The following is a 15,576-nucleotide window of genomic DNA, read 5'->3' as shown; positions in this document are numbered from 1 at the left end:
CGCCTTACATACCGTATTTTTCGTCCCATAGGACGCTCCGTCCCATAGGACGCACCTAGTTTTTTGGCGGGGGAAATAAAGGGGGAAAAAATTCCTTTATTTCCCCCCCAAAACCAGGTTGGGGAAACCGAACCAGGTCAAGGAACAGCGGGATGGCGGCGCTGCGCCTCCCTGCTGCCCCCCGAGCTTGTGGGGCTGGCCGATGTCTGCCCGGTGCGAGGGGCACTCTGCTTCAGGGCGTCCCTCGCGCCGGGCGGCAGGCTGCTATCCGCAGCGTGGGGAGCCCTGCGGGGAACTCCCGCAGGGCTGCCTAAGCTGCGGATGTGTTCCCGAAGCGCCGGGCGCTCTGCTTTCAGTGTGCCCGGCGCTCCGGGAAGCAAGCTGCTATCCACAGCCTAGACAGCCCTGCGGGAACTCCCGCAGGGCTGCCTAGGCTGTGGATGTCTTCCTGAAGCCTGGAGAGCGAGAGGGGTCGGTGCGCACCAACCCCTCTCGCTCTCCAAGCTTCAGCGAAAGCCTGCATTCGCCCCATAGGACGCACCCAGATTTCCCCTTCATTTTTGGAGGGGGAAAAGTGCGTCCTATAGGGCGAAAAATACGGTAACTTAAAGGTAAAGGTACCTCTGACCATTAGGTCCAGTCATGGACGACTCTGGGGTTGCGGCGCTCATCTCGCTCTATGGGCCAAGGGAGCCGGCGTTTGTCTGCAGACAGCTTCCGGGTCATGTGGCCAGCATGACTAAGCTGCTTCTGGTGAACCAGAGCAACGCACAGAAACACTGTTTACCTTCCCGCCAGAGTGGTACCTATTTATCTACTTGTACTTGACATGCTTTCAAACTGCTACGTGGGCAGGAGCTGGGACCAAACAATGGGAGCTCACCCCATGGCAGGGATTTGAATCGCCAACCTTCTGATCAGCAAGCCCTAGGCTCTGTGGTTTAGACCACAGCGCCACCCTTGTCCCTTACATAATTTACACCAGGCTTAATGACTGCATTAGAGGTTCTACAAACCTCAGTGTTATGGTCAAGCTGTGAAATGTGGCACCCACTATACAAACAAGCAGCTTGAGTAGAACCCCGACAACATACAGTTCACTTAAAAGAAAATCTTTAGTCTATATCACATGGTTTTAGAAATGTCAATAATCCAGTGTACAGGCAGGTCTACTGTTGAAAATACTGAGAATCCCAATTCATTTTTTGATGTACCCAAATCGAAAGATATTACAGTATTATAACTTACAGTCTGATATTATGACGGCTAATAGGAACTTTGTGCAGGTTGTATGGAAAACAATGTTGAAATATATCTAAATCAACAGTTTGTTTTCATACTCCGCATCTAAGCTCAAACTGAATCTGTCTTCTCATTATTTCGACAATTTAACAGTTCTGTACTCAGCTGTTGCGCTGTGCTGATTAAGCATGGTGAGACTGCTAGGCACCTAGACCACATGGTCCCAGAGTAGATTTGATTTAAATCAAATAGATTTAAATCACGATTTAAATCACTAGTCAGTAAGGCTTGATTTAAATCATTTTCTTACAGAAAGACTCATTCTTGCTGGTATAAGGCTTCATTTTTGGAATAATAAATTTTCAGAGTAGTTTTTACAGTTATATCAAAAATTACTGATTTGGTTATACTATTAGAAATACACAGAGAGATAATTATGAAATTATTGTGAGGTTTAATAAGTTAACTGTTTATATTTTGACAACTTTTCTGCTGTACTTTTTTTAGAGGGGAAGGAGGAAGAGAGATACAATTGGTAGGCCTAGGCTGGAAGAGGCTTGCAGAAAGAGCAGGCCGAGGAGAAACAGGCTGGTGGAAAGCTGGAAAAGGGGAATCAAGGACTAGAGCAGAGAACTTCAGGGATTCCTGCTGCAGGACTGAAGTTCCAGGTAGAGACTTTATTGTTTGGGGAATGTCAGGCAAGCCCTGGGAAGAAGGGCCTGGAACCAGTGAACTCTTATTAGTTGACTGGCAAGCACTTCAAGGTCTCACTGAGAACTTACAGATCCCAGTTACTATTTCCACCACCACCACCCCTTTGGATTTGCTTCTACATTCAGGTGCCTATTCTATACAGTTAAGTGTTAGTGCAGTTGCTGGAACCCAGTGGGATTGGGAAGAGGCTGCCAGCCCTGAAGTGCCTTCAGCACTTGCCTCCAGTCTGAGTTGCACAGACATGCAACTGACTTGCACAATAGTTACACAAAGATCCTAAGACTCTTGGAGTATTCTGCTCACAAGGTTGTGCTTTCATTTTTACTGCTTCACACTTAGCTACTTCTGGAGATCTATTCCACTCCAAACAATCTATTCATTGAACCTCTTGGAACTTAGCATTTAAGAGGTAAGGGGTTGATTCTGTGTATATAAATTTGCAAAGGAACAATGGGATTAAGGTTTTTTCCTCAACTCTGTATGTTTATTTTATAACATTTTTCCTGTAGACACAAATTCACACTTTCGAGAACTGCAAAAACAAGCATCTGTGATATCTTCTTGTTAGAAAAACTGCCCCAAATAATCTTACAGAAACCTCTGGAAGCGCATGACATTGTGAATGGATTAATGGAATTCATTTACCAAAAAATTTACACACTGCCTATAAAGCCTCATGCTACATAATCAAAAACAAATCCTTATTTCCTGATGAATAGCCTTTGGACTATAATGTAACTTAAATAGAAAACTATCTTTAGAAAGATTTTTCCTCCAAAAGCATTTTTTTAAAAAAAATCTGATTTAAATAGAAAAAAAATCATTGATTTTTATCCACCCTGCATGGTCCTAATCTAGTAACGAAGATTAACAGAACTGTAGAATTGCAAGGGGCCACAAGAGCCATCTGGTCCAGCCCCCTGCAATGCAGGAATATTTTGCCCAACGTAGGGCTTGATTCTATGACCCTAAGATAAAGGGTCTCATACTCTACCAACTGAGCTATCGCATGTCAGCAATATTCACTTAAAATATATATTTTTCATGCGAGTGGGTATTCTAGCAGTTAAGAAAAAGCACACAACTATGTGTGTATTCCAGTGCACATGACAAACAGCCATCCTACCGAAGCTGAACAGGTCTGGGTTTGGTCAATGCCTGAGAGAGTCTACCTGGCAACCCATGTGTGCTGTCTTGGCTCACAGGATGAAAAACAGGATATAAATATAACAAAAACAATAAATTCATATGTTGAGATTATCAGAAGTCCTCCTCTGCCCCCTCAGCAAGGAAGATTTTGTCATTTGCAGTAAAGAACAGGGTGTTTTCAGTAGTCTTCCCTGAGCTTTGGAATGACCTTCTATGAAAAGCGTGATGGTGCACTCACCTGGCCTTTAAGCAATAGTATAAAGCCCAGTCACATATTGAAGTCTACCAGTTATCTAAAAATTGGCAGGGTAGTTGTAGATGTTTTTATTATTGCTGCTCAGTGATGTTTTAATATTGAGACTATAAGATATCCTGAACCTGGCGAAAGTCAATATATAAATATTTTAAATAATACAGGGTTTAAATAATCCAGGGTTTCCATTTCATGCATCCCACTTCTCTGAATCCATTATCTGTGAAGTTCAAACTGTCAGCACTATAGGGAATAGATATTTAGGGTGATATCAAATATTAATCAGAATCATACTCACAGTAGACCCATAGAAATCAATGGACTTTTCCTTATTGATCAGTTCAACTAAGTAGTATTTTAGTCATTCAAAATTGTAAGTAACCAAATTCACCAATTTCCTTAATTTTTGTTACTGTACCAAATGCCATGGCTTGAGTGATATATACCTGGTCCAAGGAACTGGCAGCCTCTGGCCCTCACTGCAGCCCAGAGGTTGGAAGAAAGTTGCTGGGGGTTCTGGTGCTGAAGAATGAGCTCCGTGACAGTTCTTTCACCCAGAGATCGTGCTGCACGCATAGCCCTGATCCGCCCTTCTTCCTCCACTAACTGGCAGTGGACTAATGTCACAAGTTTCCTTTGCATGGGGCGACTGAGTACACTCTGAGTGGTGCTGTTCAGTCCCACACCTTTAAAAAAAAAACAGAAGAAGAGAAGTTATTTCTCAGTTTTTCAGGGGCAATGCAAGGCTTATAGTCCATTGGCAGATTAGTGAAATTGTACTTCAGTCTTAAGAGAGTTATAGCCTGTAAAATGTCTTCTGTAGATATCCCTTTTTTTCTAGTTAGTGATCAACTAAAAAATATTCAGTTGTAAACTAGCTTCCATGAAACTAAAACATCAAAAAGTCACTCTGGATAAGTGTGCACTACAAACGAACTGGAACTGTACAAAGTAGGCCTGCAAAGTAAGTTTTTAATAGATAACCAGGCAGCAGATTTGTTTCTAAAATCCTCCATTTTTAATATATTCTTACATGTTTCATGTTTTCTTTTTTCTTCCCAAAATTAACTCCTTGTCTTCGAAATGAACCAATTTAAGCCATCATGAAGAAGCCTCTCCTCTTTCTGTTTTTGCTTCTTTACCATTCATTTCCAAATAATGAATTTCCATATCAATTTATGTTCCCACTACAGTGGTACCTCGGGTTAAGAACTTAATTCGTGTATTCACACTCCAAATTATCTCATTGCCCTTCAAAGTAGCTGCACTGTTCCCATCATGAAGAACTCGCCCACATTTCTCTGTCTTACCCACCCCACCCCGGTTTTCCGCAGTGCAGCTAACAAAGACAAGACTGAGTGCAGGGAATATGCAAGAGGGTTGAGGAAACTCTGTGAACACAGTAGTTTATCACTTGGGAAAAGTGTGGGGTTTTCCTTATAAGAAATCACATGAACCCCCCCCCCCCCATAGCATTGAAACAGCAAGAAAGTCAAACCAAGTGGAAGAAACTACCGGGTGGGGCAGCAGAATTTATTTATTTTTTAAGTGTCAAACATTTATGCAGGTCACTGAAATGTCTTCCCCGTTTTACTGTTTTACAAATATGCAAATTCATAAAGACTTAGCTGGTCGTTGCTGGCACCTGTCTGTCTCGAGTACACCTACGGGGTGGGGTCAAACCACTGCATCAGCAGCACCAAAGGGACCTCCCTGGGGTGCAAGCCTGGGCAGTGTGGAGGTCCTGGGCTGCCCAGATGACTCTCAGCCTTGCTGATATGGTCCAAAGAAAAAGAAAGCAATACTTTTGGCACCAGCTTGGCTGCAGGAGTTTTCAGAAGGAGGCATACAAGACGCCATCCAACCGTTTTAGGGACTTCACTCTGGATTTGTGTAGCGCCTACTCCTTAGCCCTTTCTTCTCCCAATGATATCCCTCAAGGCAGTGGAGGCTTAAGATGAGTTTTCATTCTCTAGATGGGCTACTTTCGCAGGCTGACAAGCACCATCTAACCCTCTTAGCTGATGAATTAACTGATTAAAATTTGCATTTTAACTAAGGGTCCACAGTAACACCTTCTGCTATTTCTTCTTGCTATTTGAAAATGAGGAATGACAGTAATAATTCTTGAACAATCTGATTGCTGAATTTAGCACTAGCAAATAGCCACTCAGCTGGTCACCTGTGACAGGGCTCTTTTTGGGCAATCAGAGTTAACTTGCCTAAAATGAAAGCAAGTTGGTTTCTTTTGGGCTACTGACATGCCACAAAGGTATTGTGTAGGACAGGCTGACTATTAAAATATTGTGTGTGGTAATGTTTCAATTCTATTTGCAATTTTTCTTTTCTAACATTACTTCTTTGGCACTCAAAGTGATTGTGTTTTCAGCTGCAGGTTTTCATCTATTGTAGTCAATGTAATAGTGTTGGGGGTATTTTTTAAAAACCAATAGATGCTGCTTAACTGTTTTAGTTTTCTTATAATGTATGAAAGAGCACTTATTCACCTCTTGCACTGCTGAGCGGTTTAAGGTACAAGGCTAGTTCTTCCACACATTTCTTGGCTTCCTCATAATGCTTGGTATCTTCGGCGCCACTACGTAGAGTTATTGGCTGCTGTTCTGGCACCTGTGCATAGGTAACAATCAAAGTACAAAAGTGAAGAGACTAGCAGTTCCAGTCATCTACCCCAACAACTGAGGAAAATGCAGCGCATCTCTAAAACTCTTTTAACTTTAAATAACACATATGACTTTAATACAATAACGGATTGAAAGAAATTCAAAGCAAAAATTCCTGTCACATACTTTTACAGTGAGCCTATCAAATTAATCACATTTGTACCATTCAGTACAATAGTTGCCTTGCAACTATTCATCAAATTTTCTTCTATGACAAGACAATTTATTTTTCTTAGCATATCTGAAAATATTTTCCTTTTTTATTAATTTCCAACCTTTCTGTTTCACCTTCCTATAAAAATAGATTTAATGCAGCAGGCGTTGAAATCAGGAGGAGTTTTTAAAAATTATGTTAGTATCCCCTTCAGTATGAAAAACTAAGAAAAAATATTCAATCTCAAAAGTGGTAGTAACTGTGGCCTATTACTTTGCCTCCAGACGCCTGTGTTTTCAATAAACTGTAACTTAATGACAAGGGAAAGTGGGAACTTCCCATCTATCCTATCCATACTCAAATCTTCAGAACTCCAGCAATTATTACAGGATTTGATATCGGACAAAAGAAAAGTAATGATGTCTGAAGCAACCCTATTTACTATTTTTGACAAGCTACTACAAACATAAACATGGCTGTTACTAAGAGCTGGTTCACACATCACATTTACATAAGGTTCCAAGTTTGCAACCTGGAGAATGGTAAAAATAATAACAAATCCATCAATACAATAGAAGGGAAAGCGATCATGGCTTCTCTAATTGCCGCCGCCGCCCCCCAGCACATTTTGCTATCCAACACCAGCCGTCTCCTGCAGCAAGCAGGATTTAAGGTAGGCTGCATAACAGGTGCAGAAGGGGGTGTGTGTGGCAGAACTGGGGCATTAATGGCAGGAGAGGGGCCTCAAGCTACCTTCTCTCCTGAAACGCTGGGAATTTAAGCAGGTACATAACTTTACCTCAAGTTGCAATTAGGCAACTTACTTGCACCATAGACGCAAGTTTTTAGGCAAATAGTGCAGCCTACATCATTCGTATGTTGTAAACAAAGCAATAACTTTGCAAAGTTAAGATTTGCACGTTGCTCTATCTGCCTTCTTGAGAACAATATAACATTTAAAAGTCCCATGATCTGAAATACTTGTTGACTTCTATTGTCTATTATTTGCACATGGTTTTTTTTAATGGTGGGGGCTTCACTTATCAATCCTTCCTACCCCTGCCAGCCCCCCCAACACCTTACCAACCTTTTCACGTCGACCACAGCAAACCCTTCACAATTCACCAAACCTCCTAGCCCCAACCACTAACTCCTTAAGACCTTCCTCTTTCTACCTCATGCCACCATTGCAGCCAAGCAGGATGAAGAATTGGCTCAGTAGGAGGAACACCATGGAAAACCAGAAGTGCTGGACAGCACTTCATCTGGGCCAACTCTTCCTCCACAGCTCCTTCTGATGGGTAGGGTGGGCGATGTATTGATACATCGTCCAACACCAGTTCATAGACCACATCATAAGAACCATTTCAAAACAATTGAGTTGGCAATGTATTGCAAAACACAGCCTTCAAACTCCAGGGGGCAGTATAATTGCGAGCCTTCTGGCGGCTGGCTGGCTGGCTTCCCTCCCTTTCCCTTCCAATGGCAGAACAGTCCCACTCCCAGCCTGGGCACCCCCCCCCCATAATTGTGGTGTCTCTACCTGGTGCAGGAATCATGGTTGGGCTGCTTTGTCCTTCCCCCTCTCTCTGTCTAGGGAAAAGTGGAAGGAGTTCACCCTCCAGACTTGAGGGCTTGCCTGCCTCTGAGAAGGGGAATCCACAGTGCAGATAGCACATACCTATTAAGCTCCATGACTGCTCCTTTGCCTGATCTCCACTCCACCCGTGTGATCTTCATGACTGCTCCCCCTGCACCCTACATAGTTCCATGTTTCAGACACTGTGATATATCACTAAATCACAATGTTGAGCTGGTGATATACTGCAATGTTGAAAACCAGATATTGCCTAGCCCTACTACTGGGATGACTCTTCATCTTAATTGGTGGAGGTGGAAGAAGCAGATTGCCAAGCTGTCCAAGGAGGAGGAAGGTGGCCAGTAGCAGCACCAGCTGGCCTGGAGATTGCAGGCAAAGGTGAAGGACAGCTGTTGGGTTTCTGTGACAACTTGTTCTGGCTGTCCCTCTGCAACTCAACTGGGCATCCAACACCTATCTTCACACTGTAGTCAGCAGTGCCACTTGTCTGTGGCCAAGTGAATTGCAGAGCAACAACATTATGACACTTTCATTATATATACAGATACATTTGCTCCTTCCACAGTAAACAAATCTGATGGGGGGAAACAGGCTAAGATACCCTTACCTGAGCACCCACAAGCTGCAGCAAGGCTGAGTTCACAGGAAGGTGCTCGATGTCTGTATTGATAGTGGTCTGGTCGAAGGGGCATGCCTTCCGGTGGAGCTTGTTCAGGCACATCTTGCATACTGTGTGGCCACAGCCCAGGCTGATAGGCTTCCGGATTGTTTCGTCGAATGTTTGTGTGCAAATAGGGCAGGAAAGAAAATCCGTCCATTGTGGAGCTTGTACAGGCATTTCTTCAGGCGTTACTTCACAAGACAAAATCTAAAGCACAGATTCCACTGGAATCAACTTTTTTTTGAAAAAAAAATGTTTTTAAATATTTTCTGTAAGTACAGACAGTCAGCACATAGTGTGAAATATGACCTGAAATGTAAGCAAAAGAAAGAAAGAAAAAAGAAGTTAGTGTCTATAGATGTTGTACTATAAGTCAGGGGATTAATCTATTTAATTAAGGCATCCAATGGTTTTCACAGACTTCTTGGGAGTAGCATGTTCCATTTTATTCCCAGTACTGGTGAAACTTTCAGAAAAAAAATTTTCCCCAGCCTTTGGAATCAGTGGCCCAATTCACATGTCACATTTAAACTACAGTTTAAAAACAAGCTATGGTTTAATGTGCTAATAGATGCCGCTAAAACTTCCCAGAGTACTGCACCATTGACAAACAAGCTAGAGTCCGCCTTGTCATATTATCTGAACCTGAAGCTTGTGGTTTGTTTCCCGAGCAAACCATAAGTGCTAAGCTGAAAATGAACGTGGTTGAGGTGATATGACAAACCAGACTCCAGTATGTTTTGTCTGCAGCACAGCCAAAGGAGGTGTGGTGAAGTGCCATGGAACCTTTGAGCAGCATGCACACTGATGAAAGCATGCTAAACTTTTCACTTGGCCACAAAAAAACATTTTAATACAGCCTCAATCTAAGGATCCTTATTCTTCTGTTTTGTCCCCTTCTTATTTGTTATTTCTGTGCTGGAAAGGATCCTATTGCAAGAAGGAAAGCATGCCTTTTTCCAAAACTTGTTATTCCATGTCCATCTACCAGTTACCAGAGCACACTGCCCTGTGCCATCACTGCAGCATGTGACATGCATTAGGCACAGGCATACTGTGCCAAGTAGATGTGTTTATTCTTATTTCCATAGCCGTGACCTATTAAAGGATAAACTCTGTCCACCTGGATTAAATTGGGCAATATGGGCAGGACTGGCAGGATTACAACTAGACTGACACAGTGCAGCCAGGGTGAGCATTTCCCACCTTCCATGATTTTGCAATTTCATCTGGCTATGCAAAAGCATCTAGGATATTTTCTCACAGGACTACAGAACACATACCAACATGGTGGTGTATCAAGTGCCTGAGTAGAGCAGGAAACACCGGCCAACCCACAATGTTACTAGATCACAAATATTTTTCCTAAGCCTATCCCTTCAGGTACATCTGGCTTAAAATGCCATACATTTTACAAAGCTTTCCTGTCTGGTTGTCTGGAAAGAATTTTTACTCAACACAGGTAACCATGTGAATGCACAACTAATATAAATAATTCCCCCCCCCACACACACAAACAAGTAGGAACACCTTTCGATTATCTGCAAGACCAACCACAGAATCCTAGAGTTGGAAGGGGCCCAAGGGGCATCTAATCCAACTCCCTTTAATGCAGGAATCTCAGCTACAGCATCCATTACAGACGGTCATCCAACCTCTGTTTAAAAACTTCCAAGGAATGAGTCCACCACCAGTATCAATAAATTTGAAACTATGTGCTGAGGTAGCACTAGATTCTGTTAAGTTATACAACACTGCATATACCGTATAACACGCACCAGACCATAACACGCACGTAGTTTTTAGAGGAGGAAAACAAGAAAAAAAAAATTCTAAACAAAATAGTGGATATATGATTTTCGTGGTTCATGCTGTGGCCACAGACATGTGATCTGACAGTGAGTTTGGAGTAGCCCAATGCAAAAATCCTGAGGATCCATGTGGATCCGTGCTTTGTAACCACGGAGGAGGGAAGGAAGGGGAACCATGGATCCTCTGCTCACGACTGCAGCAGATCCCCCCGCAGGCATTCGCTCCATAACACGCACAGACATTTCCCCTTACTTTCTAGGAGGAAAAAAGTGAGTGTTATGGTGCAAAAAATACAGTATTTGTTTCGTTTCACACCATTTTATATATTTTGTTCCTTCTGGTCAGAGAGGGGCAAAGAAGCACCAACCTCCGACTGCTTCTAAGCCCATCCCAGGCTTTGTTCATTTCACCAAATGTTGCTCACACACCTTTAACAGCCAAGCTGCCGAGGAACTTGGTACCACCACCAAGTTCCTAGGCAGCTTGGCTGTGATGATGGTCAAGGTGGGAGGATGACGGCAATGGCTGTGATACTCAAAATATGGCATTTCTCAAGATATGGCATTTTTACTCAGTCCCCAATTCCAAGCTTTGTCTGTGCTTACAGAGCAACTTGAGTGTTCACGCAGTGCTAATTATTAGTTAATGTTACGCAGCAAATACATTTTGTACAACAGCATTTTTCATTTACTTACTATACAATTACTAAATGTTCAAAAATGTATATTCTCTTAGAGAGACCCCCCCCCCGAAGACTATGCACCTTTTAACATGGCTGCCCACAGAGGCATTCATATCTTCAGATGTGATTATCCTTGTTTTCAAAACCTAACAACAACTGGACCTTGATAAACTAGTTGGAATGAACAGTATTAAGGTCTCGCAATAAAGTAACTGTTTTCTCATGATGTATTTGTGCACCTCATAAAAGAAAAGAATCACATACTATTTTTCACACACTGCTTTCAGAGAAAGCAGACAGAATAGATAGATAGATAGATAGATAACTAAATATAGATATATAATCATTTGAGACACAGTAGCTACATTTGTACATCATGCTCAAGTTAAAACTTTGTTTAAACAAAACTGCTTTATTACCTATGGTTTAAAGTTGACTTATTTCGAAACTGACCATGGTTAACATTAAATCACAATCCCTAGTTCTGACAAAAATACCAGCTAAATTTAAGGGAAACAGAAATCAAGTTTCTGAACTCCTCCAGGCAACATGGGAGGGGGAAAGGGAGAAGAAGTGTCTGTGGCTCACTGCAGCTTGTGCTCACTGCACTGAACCATGATTTAGCACAGGGGTAGCCAACATGGTGCCCTCTAGTTGTTGTCTGGGGTTGGCAACACATGCAGGAAACCATATTGGCCACCCCTTGTTTAGCATAAAATGCAAATACAACTATAGATACAATCCCATAAACTTAGTCAGTTTTATTATACACACAACAGGAGGAAAATAGAGACTTGTATATGGTCAACCAAATGAGTATGTAGTCAATGTGAGTGATCCTGAAGTCAGGGACTACCCGACTTATAGTCCATACTCTTAGCTGCTATACTATACCAGTACCTTGAAATGCTTTGCCGAAATACCGTAGTGTGGAGACAGTAAGCTACATGTTCCATGCTCAGAAAGTTCATGGCCCAGAAGGCTGCTAGTTTCTTGTGCTTCACAGGAAGTAACCATAAAATCAAGAGGTAATGTGTGTGTTTCTCAAGACACTTTCATAAGCTTCCTGGCAAAGTTGAATTATGCAATGAATCATTTAGTGAGAGGAGCAGTTTTTGTTTTGTTTTTTAAAGACACCTATTTTTGCGCACAAAAATCATACAGTTCTTTTGATTTATGATGACAAGCTCTTATATTTCCACCAGCCAATATCTGCAAGTGCACAGCCTTAAGGACACCTCAAGTAAATAATCATCCAACTAGATCCTAGGGCTCAGTTTAAACTAGACAGATCAAAACAAATGCATCTGTCATGTGTGCATGTTCATTAATTATGTGTAAAATACAGGGAATGCATTGGTCATGGTTTTCAGCATCCTGATTCACCATCCACCTTCTATAAGAAGACACATTTACAGCCCTTGCTGCTGATAAGAGACAAAGTTTGGTAAATCTCTGAAACTTGCATGGAACTTCAGCAATCAGGATGCTGGTTGTCACTGCCTACATGATTAGCAGAGCAGGAATAAAAATAATAATCATTATTAATTACCCATCCTTCACCAGCAGGTCCCAGGGTGGGTTACAACAATTAAAACACAATGTTAAAAGCAGCTTTAAAAAAAATTATAATTTTAGGTGGGTCTTAAAAATATACAACTCAGGTGTCAAAAGCCAGAGTAAAGAGGTGCATTCACCAAAAGCTAAATAATGAATGTGCCCAATACACCTCGGTGGGGAGCGAGTTCCACAACTTAGGGGCTGTCAGCGAGAACACCCTCTCCCGACACACTACTACCCTGAGCTTCTGTGAGCAATGGAACAACCAAGAGGGCCCCACTGTTGATCTTAACCGATTCTGTAGGGAAGGAGGCGGTCTTTCAGATATTTGGGGCTTGAGTCATATAGGGCTTGAATTGGGCCACAAAAGAAACCAGCAACTTGCGCAGCTTTTTAAAACAGTGGTCATGTGATATCTATATGGAATATAGTCAATAATTTGGCCACTGCATGTTGGACCAGTTAAAGTTTCTAAGATGTCTTCAAGGGCAGCCCCAAGTCACCAGAGTACAGTGGCCAAGTCAGCTTCAGTTTATTGGCTCACACCCAGTGTTTGAAATTAAGCCAGGCGCCAGGTGCATTTGCAACAGACTATCGGCCACTTGCAACCAAGTGAAAATGCCAGGGCGCCAGGATGGAGCCTGACATCACCACCACCTAGAGCTGCATGCCTGGGAATCATTGAATCTTGACTGTTCTCACACACTAATACAACATCCTGAAGAATTCTATCCATTATATTTTATCTGCACAATCAGAATGAATTTTAGGAACCAAAATGCTTTTTCTGTGCAGCAGGAGCAGTGAATGGTGTTATACTTAATTGTTGTAGTTTGCCTTCACTTCCCTCACTCCACTGTCCTGCTCACAGTTTTGAAGGATATTCTTACATTATGAATGGTCCATGTCACCATTAAGAAAAAGAGGATGGAATAGGTGGATTGTCCCTGGATAAAATGACTTTTCTGCTTTAAGTTCTCAAAGTTCTTAAGCTTGTTCAAAGTTGCCACCTGAAGTAGCCAAGTGTTTAACTGAAAATCAATCGCAGTCAGTTCATCAATTGAAAAATAAAGACTTCAGAGCCATTTTGCCCCCAAATGGCAAATAGACATTCTGTTTTGGCAGCTATAACCTTGGTTTAAGGAACCATTTGGCCCCTAGCTTATACAATCATGGGGAAAAGTGCACCCTCTTTGTATTCTGCGGTTTTACATATGAGGACATAATAACAATTATCTGTTCATTAGCAAGTCTTAAAATTAGGTAAATACAACCTCAGATGAACATCGCATGACATATTACACTGTGTCATGATTTACAGCCAAAATGGAAAAGCCATGTGTGAAAAACTAAGTACACCCTTACTGTTTCCATAGAAATTAAGGGGCTAAGTAGCAAACAGGTGCTGCTAATCAAATGTCCTTACTTAATTGATCACCAGCAAGTGTAACCTCCTCTATAAAAGTTGACGTTTTGGCAGTTTGCTGGTCTAAAGCAGTGTTCCCCAACCTTGGGCCTCCAGCTGTTTTTGGACTACAACTCCCATCATCCCTCGCTAGCAAGACCAGTGGGTCAAGGATGATGGGAATTGTAATCCAAAAACAGCTGGAGGCCCAAGGTTGGGGATCACTGGTCTAAAGCATTCAGGTATGTTTTAACACAATGCCAAGGAGGAAAGACATTAGCAATGCTCTTAGAGAAGCAATTGTTGCTGCCCATGTAATTGGGAAGGGTTATAAGGCCATCTCCAACCAATTTTAAGTCAGTCATCTTACAGTGAGAAAGATTGTTCAAAAGTGGAAAACATCCAAGACAGGTGCCAATCTTCCCAGGAGTGGACGTCCCTTCACCCCAAGGTCAGACCGTGCAATGCTCACATAAAGTTACTGCTGCTAAAGGTGGTTCTACAAGCTGCTGAATCATAAGGTGTACATAGTTTTTCACATATACCTTCTCCATTTTGGCTTTACTTCTGTTAAATGAATCATGACACAGTGTAATATGTCATGCATTGTTCATCTGAGGTTGCATTTACCTAATTTTAAGACCTGCTAAGGGACAGGTGATTGTTATTACGTCCTCATACATAAAACCACAGAATTAAAAGAGGGTGCACTTTCTTTTTTCCATGACTGTATATCTGAATTTCTAACACTGCTCAAATTCAGTCCATCACCACCTCCAAGCACTGATCTAACACCTCAACCATCTCTTCTGATTCAGATGGAACAGAGAAACAGAGCTGGAGGTTGTCTGCATATTGCTAGCACTTCACTCCAAATTAGATGACAGCTCAGAGGCCGCACAGAGATATGAAACAGAATGGCAGAAGAAGATGGAACCATGCAGGACACCACAGGACAACTCCCATGGGCCTGAAAAGCAGCCTTCCCTAACTGCTTTCTGGAAATGGCCCTGGAATAGGAGCAAAACCACTAAAGCACAGTGCCCCAACCCCCACTGAGGTGCTCCAGAAGTTTAAAAATCATGCAAAAACAGCCATATAAATGCAGCAGATTATCAAAAATTATACAGGTTGCAGAATTATACTTTTTTCTGGTACACATAGGTTACCATAAAGGTTTTATTTTTTTAAATCACAAAATACACCACTGGCATTTCCCCATTAACAAATGTAGTTAACACTTTCACAAAAAGAACCACAAGCCAATTTACTGCAGGTCTGCAATTTTTTGTTCAACTGACATTTATTTCAAAATATATCAAAACCCGCTGTTTTGTAATAACAAATAAAAATTTGTCTCCTGCACTTCAAAATCCTCATTCTAACAGCCCTGCAAAGCATTCACAATTCAAACAGCTCTCAAAGTTAAAATCAGAACTACACCTTTACAAAAAGAATGACTCAGTTGCAACATACATGAAACGTTCCGAGTTTCTGTTACACAGAATTTCCACAGCTATACAGCGAAACAAAGACTCTCTTCTGATCAAGTAAAATATGCCACATGATAGTGGTAGAGAAGTTTGAGCATTGAAAAACTGGACCTTACTTTTGCTTCTGAAGCTCCTTGATAGGCACACACTTGAGCTAATATTCTTTACTT

The 15,576-nt window shown here is 41.9% G+C and overlaps 1 protein-coding gene across 6 annotated transcripts in view; it reads right to left on the bottom strand.

Annotated features, from left to right (window-relative positions):
• RC3H1 (ring finger and CCCH-type domains 1) overlaps positions 1–15,576 on the bottom strand; it is a 64,968-nt gene that overhangs the window by 30,103 nt on the left and 19,289 nt on the right. For all 6 annotated transcript variants that reach the window (XM_081012074.1, XM_081012075.1, XM_081012076.1 and 3 more), the window contains exons 2-4: positions 8,401–8,763; positions 5,866–5,986; positions 3,805–4,044 (exon numbers count right to left, since the gene is read on the bottom strand). In XM_081012074.1, the coding sequence (XP_080868200.1) occupies positions 3,805–4,044; positions 5,866–5,986; positions 8,401–8,631 (592 nt within the window). In that variant the 5' untranslated portion in view covers positions 8,632–8,763. The remainder of the gene's footprint in view (positions 1–3,804; positions 4,045–5,865; positions 5,987–8,400; positions 8,764–15,576) is intronic.

The sequence above is a fragment of the Podarcis pityusensis genome (genome assembly GCF_964106645.2).
Source record: "Podarcis pityusensis genome assembly, chromosome: 6".
Lineage (NCBI taxonomy): Eukaryota > Metazoa > Chordata > Lepidosauria > Squamata > Lacertidae > Podarcis > Podarcis pityusensis.
Note: the sequence above shows the minus strand (reverse complement) of the source record. Positions and strands in the feature narration are given on the sequence as shown.